We start from the raw sequence: 19627 nt of genomic DNA on the forward strand, positions 1-19627 counted from the left end.
CAAATGCTGAGAGGGCTGTGGGGAAAAAGGAACACTTTTCCACTGCTGGTGGGAGTGTGGAACTACTCGTGGAAATCTGTACAAAGATTCCTCAAAAAACTAGGACTAGAGGTTCCATATGACCCATTTGGTATTTTCCTGAAAGAATTAATCACAGTGGTATATGCACACCCATGTTCATAGCAGTACAGTTTGTAATAGCTACATTTTGGAAACAGCCCAAATGCCCATCAATGATTAATGGATAAAGATGTGTTTTTTTATATAATGAAATACCACTCAGCCCTAAAGAAGGATAAACTTGAGATTATGTATAGGTCAGTGGATGGACCTAGAGACTATACTATTAAGTGAAATAAATTGGACACACATGTGTAAATATCACATCATTTCTCTGGTGGGAGAAATTGTAAGTGTAAATAAGAACCAAAATGTATAATGAATATTATGAAATAGGAAGAAAATGTTCAAATGAGAAGGGACACAAGGAACTTGGGAGGGGTAAAAGAAGGAAGGGAAAGGAACAAAAGGGAAAAGAAAAATAAAATGGAAACATTTTTTATATAAGAATGAGAAGAGGGGTAGAAGGGAAAGGAGGGCAAATATATAGCAAAATATATTATGTACAGGTACAAATTCCATATGATGAATGTGATCATTATGTATACCTAAATTGTACAAATAAACTCAGTTAATGAAAAAAATAGAATTGAAAGTAAACCAGTCCATTTAAACTACCTTCTTTAGTAAGAGATTGGCAATTAGATTATCATGTAAATAGTACTGTTCTAGGAACTTTTAGATTTATGTTAATAGTTTACTTTAAAAATCAAAATAGAAAAGCCTTACACTGAAATCAATCTTTAAAAAAACTGCTGTGAAACCAAGTGGCAGTAAGATCCAGAAGAGGAGACATCTTTCATGTTCTTTGTTTAGGCAATTATATTTTACCTACCTAATAATACATTTCAAGTAAGCAAAATACCTCAAGGCAAATTCATATATAGCAAGTTTTCTCACAAGTAAGTGCTAACACTTAGAATTCACATAATTAATGAAGATATATTCAGTATTGAATATTTTAATCAGTTTTTATACTTACTTTTCAGATAATACACAATGACCAGTTTCTTTCACTTGCATACACATTCCAACTTTCCCAGGACAAAATAACAATGAAAAAGAATATTTTGTTTTACTATTGGCCTATACCTTGGCTCAAAAAATAACAGTATATAGATCATCATTTTAGTATATAGGTTATCAAAACAATATAAATTCATATGTAAGATAGAGGAAACATTTAAAAGATAATGACATCAAAAGTATCAGTACTTCATATTATATGCCACATACAATATTATGGCTTTTCCTTGGAATGTTGTGAAGATACACCAAGCCACAGCCAAAATGGAGAATCACTGTACATGAAGAGGTAGTAAATAAATAAATATGGAAACAAAACAAAACACTCCCACTGCTATTAAGAATTCCAGGGCTCTATGCACTCTCTCTAATAAAATCCAAGTTAAAAACAGAAAACACCAGAACAGGAGTCTGTTCACATTTGCAATCTGATCTCAATAATTCTAGCTACCACTTTGTCAGTTTATTACTGATGTACTCAAAATAACCAACCTCATCCCTCATTTCATTTGAATTCAAATAAACTTCTGTGTAATTTTGTAGGCACAGGTGTTATTATAGCTACTAAGATAGACTTGCCTTGAAAATACACTAATGGAGGTTCTAATTGTTTTAAGCTGCTCATTGTATATTCTATGGATTGAGAAAATTATTTCACTTTTATGTTGACATAGGCCTATGATTTCTTGGCCAAAATTTAAAACATATGCAAAATGAAAGTATTTAGAATCCTACCTGTAACAAGAAAGCTGCATCTCCCAGCTCCAGCTTCATTTATGATGCTACAATTATAAACCCCGTAGTTCTCATTGGAAAGATTCTTCACTGGGTACTCCGTGTACTCCTGAGAGTCAAACTGACCCGTTCGGAGTAACTTATTGCCCAAGCGCCACTCATAGGTCAGCACCCGTATCGGATAGGCTCTCAGGACCCTGCAGCTCATGGTGACACTCCGGTCCTGCCCTTGACGAATTTCCAAGAATGCTGGTTCCACAGCAGGAGGATCTGTAGAAAAGATGTATTAAAATAGATGAGACCTGAACCTTATAATAAGCTACTCTTATTGGCTGTTTTTATTATAAGAAGCTATTTTTAAGAACAGATGCCATAGAAAGGCAGTATAAAAGGTGGGTATAGAAGATATTCAGGCCCAGGAATTTCAGTTTGATCTGGGAAATTAGATTTTCTGAATATGGGCAGGGAATGAACCTCATTGCTTTACAATTGCTTTCCCAAACCATTTGCAGGCTAAAAAGCAGAGTTGATTTTTATTTTTCTTTCTACTGCTCTCCAAATAAAATTGTCATGACTGTTTATACTATCAGTCTTCAAATGACACTCTGCATGTGAAATGCAGAATAAAACCAGGGCTTCACACTGGCATGAGATTTGAAATAGATAATACTGTTGGTTCAAGTCAGTGAATTTTAATTATTCCCCTGTGAAGCTCAGTCCACGGGCTTCTGGCGACTCATTAATTAATAAAATAGGTAACACAAGCTTATAAGTGTATTTTCTGAATTATTTGGAATAATCTAATCTGGCTGCAAGTCATAATATTCATGTACAAACTTTAAGCAAACTTTGCAAATTATACCATAGGTGGAGGTAGTTCCAACACTCTGCAATGGCTCATTTATCTAGCATAATTGTGAATTTTTTTATATAATTAAACTTGCTACATTAGGTACCTAACCTTTTGGTTTTTGATGAAAAGATTCCCAATATTTTAGGTAAACCCATTTAAATTATATAAAATACAATAAAGTACACAAAATACCATCAGTTTATTAAGACTTTCAAAGGACATAATTTTAATTATTTCATGGGCTCTAAACATGTGACTCAGTCACTCTCATGAGAAATCTGTAAAACTATCTGTGGCTGCATTTGTAACACAATTTCACCACTGAGTAGATATATATGGTCCTTTGTGAGCTAGACAGTATAAAAACTGTTCACCTAGATAACCTGTGGCCCTTACTTCAAGATGCTAAAATGTTTCAGAATTATGACACTGTAAGTGCCTTGTCTGATATTCTTTACATGTTATTTCATCTTTTTTTTACAATATAATATTGGTCTCCCTTACATTTAATTTCATCTGATTTTAAATATAATATTGGTTGGGCCAGGGATTTAGCTCAGTGGTTATGCTGCCTGCCTCGCAGGTGCAAGGACCCAAGTTCGATCCCTGGTACCAATAAATAAATAAATAAATAAATATTGGTCTTTCATAATGTCAATCTATTGATCAGTTCTTTTTTTTCCAGCAAATTTTTTTAAACTATCCTTTTAATTCCAATATTATCTATATACAACTCAATTTTGGTGCTAAAGGCCTTTTTCTAAAGGTGCTAAGAATTTTTTAAAATGTGCTCAAAAAACAAATCTCTGCCACCATGTACTTCATGGTTTAACACAGAAGGCAGCAATTTAGAAAGCTAATTTTCAAAACTGAACTTGAAAAACAACTGTAGATAGAAAATAATGAAGCAGTGGAAGACACTATGAGGACTGACTGGGCAAGACATGGTAAGGCAAGCGAGACTGAACATGTATCTTCCAGGATACATGGGAAATGGTCAGGCTGGGATGTAATAAGAAAGGCAAACAGGAGCCAGAGAGGAGGGGATGCTTAGAGAAACACAAGTGGATTAGTGCTGCTGGTGCACAAAAAAACATGAGACCAGGCTAGGGATTTAGCTCAGTGGTTCCGTCACCTGCCTCACAAGCTCAAGATCCCAAGTCCCATCCCTGGTACCAAAAAAAAAAAAAGAAAAAAAGAAAAGAGAGACCTTGAGAGGAAATAGGATAGAAAGTCCAGGGCCATTCAAAGATCACAGAATATCATCGGATGGAGTTTGAGTTTTATCCTTTTGGTATTGGGGAAATTTCAAAAAATTTTAATAAAAAGATTTACCTGATTAAATTGTTAGTATTACTGTTATTATTTAAGAAAAATGCTGTAGCAAATAGGGGAACATGAACCACAATTTGCAGAGAAAATGACATCAGGAATGAAAGCTTGAATGAAGGTGAAGTCAGTGTAACCATAGATGATGCCTTAGGCAGTGAGGTAGGTAATGGTGTCCAAGAAGAACAAGGGATGTAAAGGACAGGCAGTTTGGAATACGATGGTCACACTGTTTCGGTGTATATATGAGTAGGAATACTGAATAGCAAAGTGTTTCTTCACTTTCAAACATACAGTTCAGGCTTGATTATCTCTTTGCATTTTATTTTACTTTATTTTTGTACCAGGGATTGAACTCAGGGCCTTGCGCTTGCGAGGCAGGCGGTGGCACCACTGAGCTAAATCTCTGGCCCTTGCATTTTATTTTTTATTGAGCTGAGCAGTGGACAGAAAGTATCAGTCCATATGTTTTCAGCCCTCCAAATTTCTTGACACTTGCTAAGTGCACCAATAGATCAGATTTGTGTTTTGAATGTGCTAATAAAGAAGGAAGTATACAGGTTTAGAGTGTCACTTAAACCTACTGAGTCAAGACTGAAAATTGAGCTATCCAGACCATCAATACAGATTTTAACCTACTTATTCTAGTTGAATTAATTTAGAAGGGTATGTTAAAATCTTCTAAAAGGGTATTAGTTATTTTAAAATTTCTTTCCACAGCAAAAAAAATTTCTTTTTCGCTCTACCTATTTCTAAGTTATGCAACTAAGGACAGTTTATCACTACAAAATAATCTTTTTGCCTATGAGTTTTTGTTTTGAGATAGGGTCTCCCTCTGTAGTTCAGACTGGCCTTGAACTCACAATGTACCCTAGCCTGTCCTTGAACTCACAGTGATCTTGTTTCAGCCTCTTGAGTGCTGGGATTACAAGCATGCACAGCCATGCCAGGCTGTGACTTATTTTTTAAAATCTAACATAAATATAGCTATGCATTCACTTATCCCATGATTTTATACTTATACTTTCAGTATCACTGTATTTTATAAGCATCTCTGTTAAACAGCATGTGCTTGTCATCTGCCATTTCTAGAGAACCTGAAAATTGTTTTGTTTTATTCGGAGTACTTATCACTTTTTCACTTAGATTTACTGTATAAGAACTGAGGTATTTTGTCATAAATGTGCTGTCTCATTTTCTACTTCCTGTTTGTTTTTCTGGTTTTCAATGTTTCCATTGCCTTCTTCTAGATTGATGAATTACATGATTATTGCAAACCTTTCCTGTGCACTAGTTAGGAATCTTTTGTGTCTGTTTCTACTATTTTGATTGTCCTAAAGATGGAGACTCTTACCACTGTTGGACAAAACCATAATCTGAGGACCCTTGGCTCCTTTTACTCTCACCCTAACATGTTACTGGGCCTTGACCTTAAAATCTTATTTTACATTATAATTTCATATCTGATATATTTAAATTTTTAGGTAGATCCCAGCATATTTGCCTTTTATCATTCCTTCATTATAGACTTTTCATCTGTGACACTTTCCTTGGGTGTGAAATTATCATTTAGAACTTGCTAACATAACTTTAGCAAACATTCTAATCTTACCTTTTAGAATAAACATTCTAATTTCATTACTACAAATATTTTCATGGTAGTGTAGCTTGGTAGTTACTTCCTTTCAGCACAGCAGTATACAATTCCACTGTCTTCAGATGGGCACATGGCTGCCGAGAGGTCAGTTCAAAGCCTAACATTTTGAAATGAGTATATTTTTCCCATCCGGTTACTTTAAAAATCTCTTTGTCTTTGATGTTCTGCAGCTTCCATCTAATGTTTAGGTAAGAGTTTCCTTTTCTTTATAGGTTTGAGAGTTATTGGGATTCTTAAATCTGTTGATTTAAATTTGGGATGTGTCATTTAGGGACATTTTGGGAAACTTTCAACATAGCTCTTCAAACAACATTTTTACCTTCTTTAAATTCTCATGTGATGAATTTTGGGGGAGTATATTTTCCATGTCTTTAGCTTTCCTTCCAGATTTTTCTTTTCTTTTTATTTTTCTGTGCAGTATTATTAATAAATTCTTCTGAGATGATTCATAGAATTCTTTCTACAACTCCAATCTGCCTAACTCATTCACTGAGCTTTCAATTCCAATAATGTAGATTTAATTTATAAATTTTTAAGTACATTTTTTGTATATTTGCCATGCCACTTTTTGATAGTTCCTCTTTGTGCTTGCTTTGGCAGCACATATAATAAAATTGGAACTATATAGTTTCTCAATGCCTGAAAATGTAGTCAAGTTTGTGGGGTTTTTGGTCTTAAACAAAGTAGTTTTATACTGTTTGATAATGCCAAGTGAAGTTTTAAGGGTGTTTTCCTGCTGATTTTCCCTCAGATTTCATTGTCTCTGTGTGTTCTTTTTAATTTTGATTTGTACTATTTGCTATCCATTAAAAGTATGGGGGGGATACTTTGAAGTTGAAGATTTTATATCTTCTCCCAGAGATTTGTGTGCATAGTCAACTTCAGCATCAATGTCTAAGATCATATTCATGTAAATTCATGGCTTGAGCCTTATTTGAACCATCAAATAAAATGAATTTGGGGTTAAAAATCCACATAATGGCTAGCTTGTGATTAAAATTTCAAGTATGTATTTCAACATCATCACTACTCTGGTAAGGTCAAACTGAAAAGTTTCTTGCACTTTCTTAACCGTGGGAATGTATAGATTCGGTACTTCACTTTTAGTCCTGTAGACAAAGGCCTTTGAGTTCCAACTTCAAGGGGAAAGTTCTACATTAATATCCTCTCCTAGTGAATGCCCTATGTTTAGAGTTCTGCACCTAAACTTCTGTACCTTTTGCCTAAAGATGTCACCAAAAATGAATCAAAATTTGCTCATTGTAGTAAACTCAGGGCAAAAGTAGCCTCTTCTTACTGCTTGCATATAAATTTGGCAAACTACTGCTAATAAATATTTAGTGCATTTAATAATATTTACAAAACTACTTCCCAATATATTCATTTGTTTCTATTGAAAAGCTTTGTAGAATATCTTGTTATATATTCAAAAACATATGTCTCTGATAATCAAGTGGAAATATCTGAGTAAAATGCCTAAGAAAGGACAGATTACAAGTTAACAGAGTTGTTGAGACAGCTTAGAGTGAGATAAGTAAAGTGAAAAATTTAGATTTCCTCGTGAATATAATTATGTTTAGGGTTAGAATAAAATAAAAGACCCTAAAGGATGATAAATGTATAAATAACCAAAGAGATATGGGTAACCAGGAGGTACATTACAAAAGACATAATTGAAAATATCAGATGCTAGCAAGAAATCAGTTAACAGCAAAAATATCTACTTTTGACAAGTTGGATACAAAAAATTACTATAATGAAAATATTTTCTCTGATGTATATATAATCTGGGTAATAGATTTTGAGCATATAAATGGATAAACAACAGAGAAAAGTAATGAAAATTGTTTGTTCAAGAATACTGCAAGTAAAAATGACAGTTATTGCTACTGATTCTACCTTAAAGTTTATATTTACAGCTATACATTTCCATCCACCTCTACTACCCTACCATTATCTATCAGATAGACTACATCAGATTTCCTGCAATTGCTTTTTGATAGGCCAATCTGCTTCCAATTTCATCCATGACATTTTCTCATTATGTTTAGTCACATGTGCTTTTAAAGGAAAAAAAAAATCTCATATTTTCTTGTTTAAAACACTTCATTGCCCCAGCTCTGATTCTTAATTACCCCTAGATGGTCTCATGAATCTGACTCTCACCATATTCTCAACCATTCTTCCTTGATCATGACAGTTCACAAACACTATTTTTTTCCTGTGCCCACTTGAGAAGTCCTTTCAGATTCTGAACCATTGAGTTCATTCTTTCAGCCTAAGATATTCTTTCCTTTGCCTTTTCAATGGCTGGCTCATACTCATGTCTTAGGTTATTACCTCTTTAGGAAGCCTGTGTTTAACGATCAGTTAGTAAAGTATCTCCCATAGTTAATTTTTTCAAATTCTATTATTTATTCTGCATGTAAGTGCTGCAGGGTCACATCTTGTTTCTTTAATCTCTATTATGGATGGACTTAAGATTTCCTCTCCCTGATATATCTATCAAAGTACCTCGCATTATAGTTGGTGCCAAATTATTACTGACTGAGTAAATGAGTCCATAAATGATAGAAAGGAGTAAGGATATTCAGAACACTGTGAAAATTCACCCCCGTGGTATATGTCCACTTCATTAAATCTGTTGCAGGTTTGTGAGCATGTTGATAAACAAAATATATGGTTATATGCCAATTCCTGAACCCAGGACACCAGAGATGTTGGTTTCATTTCCTCTCTTTAGAAATACCCACTCTAGAAGACTTGAAGCCCTATGTAATAAACCCAACCATCCTGTTGCAGAGAATATGAGAAGAGGACCTGAGATTATATAAAGAATGAGAGACTAAAGCCCAGATTTCCAGCTATTTGCATCAAGGCTTCAGACATGTGAAACCATTTTAGCCCTTCACCAAATGATCCATATAACACTACAGTCCAGTCCACATGGAATAAAAGAAAGGTCTAGGCAAAGCTGCATATGGTGGTGCATACTAATAATCCCAGCACTTAGGAAGGCTAAGGCATGAAGACTGAAAGTTTAAGACAAGCTTGAGCAACATATCACCCTTGAGAGAGATCCTGTTTTAAATTTTTAAAGAGAGAGAGGGAGAGGGAAAAGGAATGGGAGGAGAGGTAGAGATTAAAATAAAAACTTTAAAAAGAAGGAAAGAATAGCACAGGCAAATTTCTCAAATGCCTGACTCAGTTGATAACAGAATTAGAGAACTGGATAAAATTAAAATGCGGTTCTGTCAAGCTGCTGGGTATTGGAGTACCATGTTGCACAGCAAGAGACAATTAAAACATATGTGTTTTCCTTCAAATATTTGTGCTTTAATATTATGACTAGAGGGAGATTCACTCAAGTGAGGTAAAGGGACAGAGACAAGACATTGAGAAGGTACAATTTAAGTAGTATACTGAGAAATTTCTAGAAGGAAAGGATTTCAAAAGCAAACTAAAGAAGAACATCAGTCAAAACAATGAATCACTAGCACAGCTTGAAAACTTAGGAAGTAGGTACATTCAGAGTCAGGGAATCTGGAAGCCAGAACACTGCAGTCAATAAATAGGGTTTTGTTGGAATTTAATATTCAGAGGTAGAGAAATGTTCATTCATAAGATCGAAGATATGGGCATTGGATTGAAATGCTAATATGGAGTGCAGATTAGATATTGGAGTCAAATGCAAATCAGTTGAGTGAATACACATTTGCTCTCAATTTATATTTGTATTTGCAACAAAACTAAAAATATTTGCAATTGCTTGCCTTTCTCCTTAAGCATTTCAAGTGTCAATATAATTAATCTTATATAACACGGTTATACCCTAAAATACATGGTTACTTTTTCTATGATTTTCTGCGAGAATTCTTTGAATGTAACTGACTTATTGGATCGTTTCAGAAAATAAATTGCTTAGATCATCTCTATATGTGAATGTGTCAATTGCCCGTATCTAAAAGACACAGATTATTCAATTATTAATGGCCTATAAGGATATCTGATAGTTGGAGGTTAAAATTCTTTAAACATACCATGTTTCCTCCCCACCCCCCATTAAGTTTATTGGTACATTTTAGGTATAAAATACAGTTACATTCATCATAAGGGATCTTGTACCATTTACACAAGTCTCTCGGTTCTTTTTTTTTCCCCTTCCCTTGCCCTCCCTTCACCCCCTCCACCTTTCCCTATTTGCAAAGACCTTGTTTCCATTTTTTGTCCTCTCCTCATATTTTTTTCCTTTCCTTTTTTCCCTTCCCCTATCCCTCCCAATTCCCCTGCTCTTTTAGACCTTTTCTTCCTGTTACACAATATCAGTTATACATTTTTTAAATTACAATATTAAGATCTAGGAGACATTACCACAGATTTTACAGAATTTAAAAGGACATAGAAAGCATATTACAAAAATCTTCTTTGAAATAAATTTGACAACTTCTAAGAAGTACCTTGGAAGACAAATTAATGAAACTAACTCTGGAGGAAATATAAAATTTGAATAGCACCTATTAAAGAAAGTATATTTCTAGCTTGAAAAACCTACCTATATGACAACAGCAGGCTCATAAACACTTTAACTGATAAATTATATCAAACAATTAAAGCAGAAAAAAGAAGGAACACTTCTCCCCTCATTTTAGGAACTCAACATTGTGCTAATCCTAAAACTGGATAAAGATAATAGAAGAAAAAAGTATGAACATAGATAGAAATTTGTTTAACAAAACAAACTATTAGAAGTCAGATCTGGCAGGATGTAGAAAGTGGTTTTGTTATAGGTATGACAGTGTTGGTTCAGCATTGGAAGATCCACCCCCAAAAGTCATCATTTAAACAGAGGAAAGGAAAAAGCCATATGATCCTGTCACTAGTTGGAGAAAAAGTATTGGACTAAATTCTATAGCTGTTCATGGTAAAAGCTATCAGGAGACGAGAAGTAGAACAGAAACTTCTCAACAGATTAAAGACATGTACTCCATACTTCCAGCGAGAATGCCTTGTATGAATGGAGAAGATACAATGCTTTCTCCTTAAGGTGGGGAACAAGGGCAGATATGCTTACTCTTTATCTGTCCATTAAACTTTGAAACCTAGTCCCCACCAAAATAGTCTGGCAATAAAATGACACAACTAGGATAGGATTGGCACGGCAGAAGCAAAATCTTTATATGTAGATGAAATGATCATCTACAGAGAAAATACTAAGAAATCTCTATGAGCCCCTAGAACTTGTACTTGAATTTAGCAGGATTAGAAAACACAAGGTATATATAAAAATTCAGGTCTGTGTATACTTGCTATAAATGAAGAATTGGATATTGAAATTTAAAAGTTATGTAGGAGTCCAAAGGACCTACAAAAGTTAAAAACAAAAACAAAAACAGTGTTGGAAGACATTTAGTACCTAATTTTAAGACTTCTTCTAAAGCTACAGTAATCAAGGCAGTGTTGGTGTAAGGAAAGACATATAGATCATTTGAATAAAACAGAGAATCTAGAAATAGAACCACACATATATGGTCCACTGAGTTTTGAAAGATTATTTAACATTAGCATTTTATAGAATATAAACTTGATTCAAGACCCGAGGAAGCGACAGTGTCTTCAGCAAATGGCACTAGAACACCTGGTATCCGTATATAAAAAATTAACCTCAACCCTTTTTTTCCATACATGAAAATAACTTGAAGAGATCTACGAACCTAAATAAGAAAGCCTAAATATATAAAACTTTAAGAAGAAATTATAAGGGAGAATATTTATGAATTCAGGGTAGGCAAGAACTACCTAGGATACAAAAAACATGATGTATAAGAGAAAAAAATTGATAAATGAGATTCCATCAAAATTTAGAACTTTAAATGACATCATTAAAATGAAAAGTAGCCCTTAAACAGACCATATTTACAATGCATATAGCCTATGAGCAGAATATATAAAGAATTCTTAGAGCTCATTAACAGACAACCCAATTAAAATGTAGACATAAGAAGATGATAAATAGCCGTATAGCACAAGGAATGGTGTGCAACTTTAGAGTCAGAAAAATACTAATCAGTACAATAATAAGATTGAGTTATACACTCATTAGGGAGATGAAGTTAAAAGTTTTAAAAGCCTTGTCATGACTTTTTCTTTTTGTTGGATTCTCCCACTTTGCATTTAATTTGTCACACCCAATGGATTCATTCTGCTGGGTTTCCTGGTGTTGTGATCCTCATTGTCTTTTCTTAGGGTATTGTCTAAAATGTTTTGGAGTGCTGGTTTGGTATTCATGAAGTTCCTGAGGTGCTCTTTATCATCAAAGTATCTTATTTCTCCATCAATCTTGAAAGATATTTTTGCAGGGTGCATCAATCTGGGTTGGAGGCTGTTTTCCTTTAGGGTTTGAAATCCATCACTCCAAGCTCTTCTTGCCTTGAGGGTTTGCATTGAGAAGTCTGCTGTGGTTCTGATGGGCTTTCCTTTGTATGTGATTTGTTTCTTTTCTCTCACTGCTTGTAGAATTTTGTTCTTCTGCTGGATTTCTGGAATCCTAACTATTATATGTCTATGTGTAGATTTTTTTTGATTAAGGCTAGCTGGAGTCCTATATGCCTCACTTATCTGTATGTCAAGTTCTTTTTCCCTCCTTGGGAAGTTTTTTGCCATCACTTCTGTGAAGAGTTTTTTTTATGTCATCTGCACTCTCTCCTCTTTCTTCATTGACTCCAGTCAGTCTTATGTTATTCTTCTTTGCATCGTCTAGCAGCTGCTGGATTGATTTCTCGTGTTGCTCTTACAATTTTAAAGTAATTTTTCTTTTCCTGGTCACTAATTGCAATCTTATCTTCTATATGTGAAATTGTATCCTCACATTGGTTCATTCTGCTGCGCAGACTTTCGATGGAGTTTTTAATCTCTTGGAAATCTGTTTGTATCTGTTTTATGGATTCCATTTGTTTCCTATGTTGGGATTCCATCATGTTCCTCATATCCTCTATTTTTTTAATCTGTGTCCTCTCTAGATTTATTAATCATGTCTTGCACCATGAGCAAAATCTTTGCTGTTATTTGAGTAATTATTTCTGATTTAATTTTTCCCAGATCCTCTTTTGTTGCTAGTTCAGAGAGTCCAGGTGGTTGAGTATTAGATTGTTCCATCTCGTTTCCCTTTGGGGTTGCTGTAGATGATCTGGAACTCTGTTTTTGAGGCTTGTTTATATGTTTTCTCATTTCCACGGAGGGGGGGGTGCTTCTGGCGCCCACGTGGCTCACCTTCACTGCCCTAGGAGCTTGGGATGGCAGCGGGGGAGCTTCCTTCCGGGTGCTGGGATTGGCTGAGCTTCTCTGCCCTAGGAGCCTGGGATTGAGGCGGGGAGCTCCACATTATGTTTTCACGAAGCCAAATAGAGTCTGAATTCAAAGCATTCCTAAATTAAAGTACTGATTACTTCTATTTAAAAGGCTGCCCAAACTACTTAGATTCAAAGTTTTCTAACCCTGAACAAAGCTAGAGGATGTGAAAACAGGTAAACTCATTACTGTCCAACAGAGACTGCCTAAGGAAAATTTCTCTTGATATGAGGTTCACTTTCAACGTAGTGGCTGTAAATGAGCTCAACATTTCATTCTCTAAATATCTAGTGAAAAAGATCGAACTTTGAGGTTATGATTAAATGTTCAGTGTGAAGACTTTGGATATGATGAAAGAAAGCTGCAGGTGCTTAAAAAAATTAGATTTCACTATTCTGATAGAATCAGGTTTTCATGGTGGAGAGTTATTCAATATACTTTATTGTGAAATATTTCACGTTATATTAAATAAAATATTAAAATAAAATATATGAAATATTGTGTAAAAATATACTTAGATATGAAATCCTTTAAAGTAGAATGGCTTAAGAGAAATAAAGAATCACCAGTGTTTTATTCAGTTAAAAAGATTCTTAAAATATACTTGGAGACACAATTTATTCACTTCCAAAAATATCTATTTTACTACCCAATTTTTCAATATTTTCTCACTACATAAAAACTAAAGGAAATGATTACAATTAAATTACTTTGTTGACATTGGATATTAGGAAGTACTAGACATTATGTTAAGATATTAATGTAAATCATGTTTTTGTAACAGTAACTTCTTTTTATAGAAGAGATTAAAGAATAGGGAAGTTAAGGAAAGTTGCCCATTTAAAAAGTGGCAGAGTAAAGATTCAAACAAGACAATCTCATTCCAGAATGTATGCTCTGAATAACAACTGATGCTTCATTATTTTGACAAAACAGTTACCAATGTTTTAGCTCTTCCCCTCAAAGAGGACTTTGAAAATCTTGCCCCATTGGTTATTACAGTTGTTAATTAAGATTAAAAATTGGTCTATTTACATCATCATTTAGAATTCATAAATTTGCACAAATAAAAAATTGATATCATGTTTTCTGTGAAGCATAAACAAATCACAACAAAACTGCTAGGTTATAGGAAAAAATGTTGCTAATGGATTTTAAATCAGATTCAAAATGCAGTTTACATAGCAAGGGACCACATGTAAATTAATAGATGTATTAGTTATATATAATATATGTCTGAGTGTGGAAAGAACATTAGATGTATGGAGCTAAAAATGTAAACTTTTAAAGTCATAAAGATGTTAAATTGGAATGAAGCCATTGAGTAGCAAGTGCTCAATATTAATTCTGAATTAGAACTTTCTTTTCTTATGCCTACTGGTTCAAGACATCTGGAGAGTTTCCGGAACCAGATTTAATTGTAATGTTTAAATACATATATTGATGTCCAAATCATGTGAAAAGAATAATATATGAAAACAGTAGATCATGAGAAAATATGTATTGGTATTTAATTCTTAATAAATGGATCAGAGACTATACTAACTCACAGGTTCCTATGATAGTCTGTAGGAGTACATTTTGTCCCCATTTCTTGAAAACAATTGTTTCAGTTGAGTATCAGAATTATAAACAATATAATTTTTATTTAAAAAAATAACACATGTAAGGCTGGGGATTTAGCTCAGTGGTTCCTCCATCTGCCTCAACAAGCGCAAGGTCCCGAGTTTGATCCCTGGTACCAAAATAAGAACAAACAAACAAAAAAAAGTGTTTAAATATATAATAAAATCTTAAAACTAATATTAAATAATATTAATAAGACCCTTTAAAATGCCTGTAAGAGACATTTGATGGATATAAATATGCAATTAAAACAGGAGAATGCCCACCTGTTTGAAGGACTTCAGGGTAAGAATAATCCTAATTATTTAACCATGACAAAGAACACTGTAAACATGTACATGTTAGAGTCATTTATTTTCCAGCAATGTCTTCTCAAGTCAAAAGACTACCCCATAAAACACTGGTCATCTACTCTTTTTTGAGTTTGAAAGGACTAGGGGAATTGTGCTTTTACTAATTAAAAAAATCCAAAATATATAGAAGAAAATGTAGGCTTGGGAGTAGTAAGTCAGTGAATTAAATTTTTTCATTCTGCAATAAGAAGACAGCTAAATCACTTCCCTTACTGTAGCACTTCCCATACCGAGCATGGGAGGAGCTGGGGGCTGGCCCTCCAGACAGCGAATGGAAGAGACACGTACACAGACCCATTTCTTACTCTATGCACTTCTTTCATTTGCCTGTTCCTAAGGGGTTTTAAAAATAATAAATCTGTATATATAATCAAAGTGTTTCCTTTAGTTCTGTGAGGTGTTCTGGAAAGACAAGGGGTGTTCATAAGAACATTGGGATTTATTGATGGTAAATTAGATGTACAGGTGGCAACATGGACTCTATGGCTGATGCCTGAAGTGGAAGTAATCTCGTAGGACTGAGCCCTTTAATTTGTGTGATCTGTGCTAACTCTAGGAAGACACCGTGACAACTGAATTGGATTTTTAAACACCCGGTTGGTGTTACAGAATCAAATAATTGATGTGGGAAACACCATCTCTTTGGTATTTCAAAGAACAAGACAAATGCTAATGAGCTTTTATAGTAAATCCCACTTATTCAGTATAAAAAGATAGGAAAAATATATTTAGAAAAAGATAGTGAAAAGTTCATACAATCTGAATGTGCATAGAAGAAAAATTTGAAACAGTAACATTTATAGGGCTAGTTTCTTCTGACTTAGTGTGTTAGTACATTTCATATACTTATTACCTTATTTAGTCCTCAAAATTTTGATAATATTATTACTATCTTGTTTTTACAGAGATAAAGTAACTAAATATAAGATGTTGTATCCTCAAACATCCCACACATATTCCAGGTGACAAACTTTAGAACCAAATACAAACCACATGATTTCAAAGTCCAAAATTATGCAAGTCCTAGAAAATAATGCAGAAGGAATATGAGTTATCTAGAGCTTGGTGATAGATGCTTAGTCAAACCAAAGGCAAGATCTGTGCAAGAAACAACTGATAAGCTGACTTCATTAAATTAAAAATTTCTTTACAAAGACAACTCACATGAGAATAGAAAGACAACCTGCAAACCAAGAGAAAATATTTGCCAAGACTTATACCATAAATTATCAAAAAATATAAAGAACACTTAAAACTCCACAATAAAAAAATAGGTAACTCGATCTAAAAAATATGTAGAGAGCAAGGAACTTAACAAATTAACAGACATCTCTCTAAAGAAGACATATTAAGAATATGAAAACGTGTTGTACATTATCTGTCACTAGGGAAATGCAAATTAAAATGAGATATCATTTAACACCTGGTCAAAATCCAAAACACTGCCAACACCAAATGCTGATGATTATGTGAAGCCATAGGAACTTTCATTCATTGCTGGTGGAAATGCAAAATGGTACACCCACATTAGAACAGTTTGGCAGTTTCTTACAGAGCTATACACAGTGTAACTGTATGATCTGCCAATTTTATTAGTATTTATCCAAAGGACTTGAAAGTTTATGTTAACACAAATGCCCACACATGGATGTTCACCGCAGCTTTATTCAAACTGCCAAAAGTCAGAAGCAACCAGTATGTCCTCCCATATCTGAATAAGTAAACAAACTGTGTACATTCAGACAATGGAATGTTATTCAGCACTAAAAAGAAATGAGCTACTAAACCAGGAAGAGAAATGGAGAGAAGTTAAACACATATTACGAAGTGAAAGAAGGCAAACTGGAAAGGCTACATACTGTATGACTACATTAAAATACATTCTGGAAAAGGCAAAACTGTGGAGACTTAAACTGTAGAGAACAGTGGTTTCCAGTGAGTAGGAGAGAAAAGAGGAGGGAACATAAAAACCAGAGAACAGATTTAGGGCAGTGAATATAGTCTGCAAGATCCCAAAGTGATGGACACATATGATTATACATTGTCCAAACCTACAGGATGTACAATGTGAAGGGTGAATCCAATAAATATTTGAATAGATGGTCAACAGGACTGGCCTTACTCAGAAAGAATAGCCATCATCAAGAAATCAAATAATAGCAAATGCTGGACAAACTGCAGGGAAAAGAGATGCCTTCTATATTGCTGGTGGGAATGCACATTAGTACAACCATATGGAGATCAGTATGGAGATTCCTCAAAAAACTAAAACTAAATAATCCATTTCCAATTATTCCCCTTGTAGGTATCTTCCTTAAGAGTTAAAGACATATTACATTGATAGATATCCATGTTTATAACAGCACAATTCATAATAGCTAATTCTTGGAAGCAGCCTATATGTCCATTAACAGATGAATGGATAAATAAAATACGATATTTGCACAGTGCTGTAAAGAAAGATAAACATGAGTGATTTGTCATAAAATGGATACACCTTGAGACCATAATGTCAAGTGCAATAAATCTGATTCAAGCTTAAATGTCACATGGCTTCTCTTATATGAGCAATTTCAATTATAAATAAAGAGCAAAACAAAATAAAAATAATAGGAACCATGGATATCAAACTTTCTCAAATGAGAAGAGGACCAAGTGATGGAGGGAGAAGTAGGGATGGGGATATAGAAAGAATTAAGATATGTTGTATACATGTACCAACTCTCCATAATGAAAGCAATCATTATGTACTGCAAACATGTACTAATAAAACCAAGAATTAGAAAAGAGAGAATTTTAAAGTTTACTAAAAAACAAAACGTAGAAAATTAAATTGTATTCATTTTCAAAACATTTCATTAGACTAAAATAATGTATCCAAATGAAAGATTACTTGTGCTTTCCAAAATATTGGCCAAGAAAGCATAGGACTGCATGTTTTTAGTTGCTATTTCTAACCTCAAGTTATTTACATAATTGTCTATATTTAAAGTAGGAGGTGATCAATTTGAGATGCTCTATTTTAATACTATCCAAGATGAATGGCAAGAAATATCGGGCAACACAGTTTTACCAATCATCTGGATGGAAAAGTTTGTTTTTGGAAAAAGTAATATAACACCATTCATCTTTTAGGGTGACTTGATTTATGCCTTAGTTCTTTGTCATCCTGAGGGAAAGCTGTATTTAACAGAAATCTAATTGAAATTTTCAATTAACAAAATTCTCCCTTCATTTGTTAAATAAGAAAAAGAGCCAAACTATCTATCTATACAAATTTATATATATATGATACATAATTCTCCAGCAAATATTAATGTCAGTCAGAGCTATGCTATCTAGTGATGTCCTGAGGTCCAGCATTGATTCAAAAACTGCCACATGACTGTGAAGAGACAGAGATTTCAGCAAAATGTAAACCAACATCCCAGTTCACTGTCAGCTGATTATTTTTTGAGTAAAACTTTCTCAGTGAAGGACATAATGCACTGACTTCATGCTACACAATTTATCCTATCAAGTCCCTTGTACAAGGTTCACACACCAGCGTTTTAAGAAATACAACCCTTTATCCTACAATCAGTAAATGTTTCGACATGTAGGAGTCAAAATCTCTAATGCTAGGCCACAGCTTGACTTGGAATAAAAGAATGAATAGGAAATCAAATATATACATTGAAAATAAGCTATCAAAAATTATGCAGGGCATGCTAAAAGACAAAAGGCTATTTCAGCTAAAGGTGTTTCAAGTACCATAAAACAAGTTATGACTAGTAGCCAATGTGGATCAAAGATCAGTGCAAGTTGTGCTGATCAAAGAAGATCTTGGAGTTACACTGTGGAAATGTGGAGAATTAGGAATAGATTCCACGTGGGGCAAGGGTGAAAGTTTAAAGCTGTTGAGCAAGAGATTGGTGTGTTTTCAGGGAAAAAATAAACTCTATGCCTTATTGAGTGGGAAATCCACAAAATTCGTGAGATCAATTATATAACATATTTGTACTCATGAAATTAGCCCCAAAATACGGTCTGATCTTCCCTAAAGAGTCTCCTAGAGTTTAACTGTGGAACTCAACAAGCTGATGTCAACACTAAAACAAAGATGGATTCTGGAAAATTGACTGAAAGCAACAAAGTCTAACAATATTTGAGGTGAAATTCTCAGTGAAGAAGCAGAAGAACTGGAAGGAACTAAATCTTCAAAACCTCAACCAGTTCTACCCTTTGTATTCATCAGTTCAAGGAATATTTGAGAAACTCTGTAAATAGTAGGGATTATTTCAATTAAAACTGACCTTTCTGAGTGAACCACAAATTTCAATGAAGCAGAATATCTTTCTCAGGAGATGAAATTGTAATATCCACAATTTGTGCTCTTCTATAATTTACAATGTGGAGGAAATGAAATATAACAGACTAGAGAAATATAACGGACTAAATTGTACACCAAGGTTTAAATCTGACCTAGAGACTATGATGTCACTGCCATCTTTGTCATTTAGAAACTCATATATGCTATAAAATTCCATTTTCACAATTAAATCAACTGAAAATAAAACAGAACATTTCCTTCAAATATCATCT

At 33.9% G+C, this 19627-nt stretch overlaps 1 protein-coding gene across 2 annotated transcripts in view; it reads right to left on the bottom strand.

Moving 5' to 3' along the window:
* Mdga2 (MAM domain containing glycosylphosphatidylinositol anchor 2) overlaps positions 1-19627 on the bottom strand; it is an 801066-nt gene that overhangs the window by 108493 nt on the left and 672946 nt on the right. For both annotated transcript variants that reach the window (XM_004835599.4, XM_087207963.1), the window contains one exon: positions 1882-2151. In XM_004835599.4, the coding sequence (XP_004835656.1) occupies positions 1882-2151 (270 nt within the window). The remainder of the gene's footprint in view (positions 1-1881; positions 2152-19627) is intronic.

This window comes from Heterocephalus glaber, unplaced genomic scaffold (assembly GCF_053883595.1).
Source record: "Heterocephalus glaber isolate CG9 unplaced genomic scaffold, H.glaber_assembly_v1.0 deba00000901, whole genome shotgun sequence".
NCBI classification, from domain to species: Eukaryota; Metazoa; Chordata; class Mammalia; order Rodentia; family Bathyergidae; genus Heterocephalus; species Heterocephalus glaber.